General features: G+C 61.3%; 1 protein-coding gene across 1 annotated transcript; it reads right to left on the bottom strand.

Moving 5' to 3' along the window:
- Window positions 1-701: 701 nt before the first annotated feature.
- On the bottom strand, window positions 702-1,463 carry LOC130028779 (keratin-associated protein 10-4-like). Its single transcript, XM_056119623.1, has one exon. The coding sequence runs from the start codon at window positions 1,461-1,463 to the stop codon at window positions 702-704; it is 762 nt and encodes a 253-aa protein (XP_055975598.1).
- Window positions 1,464-1,842: the final 379 nt, after the last annotated feature.

The raw sequence follows: 1,842 nt of genomic DNA, 5'->3' as shown, positions 1-1,842 counted from the left end.
ACTCGGCCAGCCCTGGTTTGATCTTCGGCACAGCGTAAGGTTCCCTGAGCACCACCAGCAATGACCCTCGAGCACAGAGCCCAGTGTAAGCCCTGAGCACTGCTGGGTGTGGCCCCAAGCCAAGGTAAACAATGTGAAGCAACTCTGACTTTCACTAGGGATATTGCTTTGCAGCAAAGATTAAGAGGTTTTTTTTTTTTTTTTTTTTTTTACAAGGAGGTGGGCCGCCCCTGGTGGTCCGCAGGGGCGACTCTGGCTGTGAGCAATGCTGCAGGCACCACGGAGATCCCTGACTGCTCTGTTCCACATGTTGGTGTGTTCTAAGAGCCTTTCACCCTTTCTGATCTGGCCCCAGCCACTTCCAGCCACTTCCAACCCAGACGTGGGAAGGTGCCCTGATTGTTTGGCCTCTGTGAGGCAGAGAACTGCGATCAGACTTAGAAGAGAAACACACAGTTCAAATGGCTCAGCACAAACGTTTTATTGTTACGGTAATGGGCATGGTTGCATCAAAGGCCAGCGCTAGCCTGCAGGGACCCTTGGCCTCTGCCCGCCCTCTCGAAGCATCATCGGGTCATTTCTTCTCAGAGAGGGACATGTTCAAGTCCCCCCAGTTCTACTGAGGGTTGCCTACCCGGTAGGGGAGGTTCTGGCTCAGCAGGGGGTTGCGGTGGCCGGGACGCAGCTCAGAGGGCCAGTGCTCAGCAGGTCTTCTGGGCTGAGGCAGGGGCACAGCAGGCAGGCTTACAGGTCGGCCGACACAGGAGGGACACGCTGGACCCGCGGCAGCAGCTGGGTGGGCAGCCGGATGAAGAGGCACAGCAGGGGGGCGAGCAGGGGGGTGGGCAGGCAGGCCGGCAGATGAGAGAGATGCTGGAGGAGGGTTTACAGCAGGGCGAGCACGAGGGGGCCTGGCACGGGGAGCCCCCACAGCACACGGGAGTGCAAGAGAGGGACACACAGCAGGGCGGCTGGCAGGGGGAGCAAGAGGACTGGCAGGGGTCGGAGCAGGGGGAGCCTCCACAGCATACAGGGGTGCAGCACATGGGGGTACAGCAGACGGGGGTGCAGCACATGGGCTTACAGCAGACGGGGGTGCAGCACATGGGGGTGCAGCACATGGGCTTACAGCAGACAGGGGTGCAGCACATGGGGGTGCAGCACACGGGCTTACAGCACATGGGGGTGCAGCAGGCCGGCTGGCAGGGGGAGCAGGAACAGCAGGAGGGGGAGCAGGACCCGCAGCTCATGGGGCTGCAGACGAGGGTCATGCTGGGGGCCGGGGCGCAGCAGCTGGGGGCGCAGCAGCAGCTGGGGGCGCAGCAGGGGGGCGCACAGCAGTTCTCGGGACAGTCGTCCTCCTGCCAGGAGGATTCCGTGAAGGAGTCGCAGGACCCTGGCAGGCAGACCCGGCTGTCATAGCTGAGGTCGCTGGAGCAGATGGACAGGGCGGAGGCGGCCATGGTGGGCGGGTGGCGGTGGTGAGAGGAGAGAGGCTGGCGGGTGAGTGAGTGAGTGAGTGAGTGAGTGAGTGTGTGTGTGCAGGTGCTCCGGCTGTGGCTTTTATACCCCGAGCTTGTGGGGTGTGTTGTCCCTGCAGAGGCTCACGTGCCTCCCTTCCTGGTTGGTGTGTGGAGGCGCTGGCCGGAGACCCCTCATTAGAGGAGTTTGTCCTCCCATTAGCCCAGCTCGTTAAGCCGGGGTGCATGCCACGGGACATGTTGTCCTATCTGTTTTGCCGGGACTCCAAAACATCATGGAAAAAATAAACTAGGCAGAGTTTGCTGGGAACAGATGACTCTCTCATGCCCGCTCCCTCAGCGCTCAGCTCCCATGCCAGAG

This window comes from Sorex fumeus, unplaced genomic scaffold, assembly GCF_029834395.1.
Source record: "Sorex fumeus unplaced genomic scaffold, SorFum_2.1 ptg000041l, whole genome shotgun sequence".
In the NCBI taxonomy this organism is placed as follows: domain Eukaryota; kingdom Metazoa; phylum Chordata; class Mammalia; order Eulipotyphla; family Soricidae; genus Sorex; species Sorex fumeus.
Note: the sequence above shows the minus strand (reverse complement) of the source record. Positions and strands in the feature narration are given on the sequence as shown.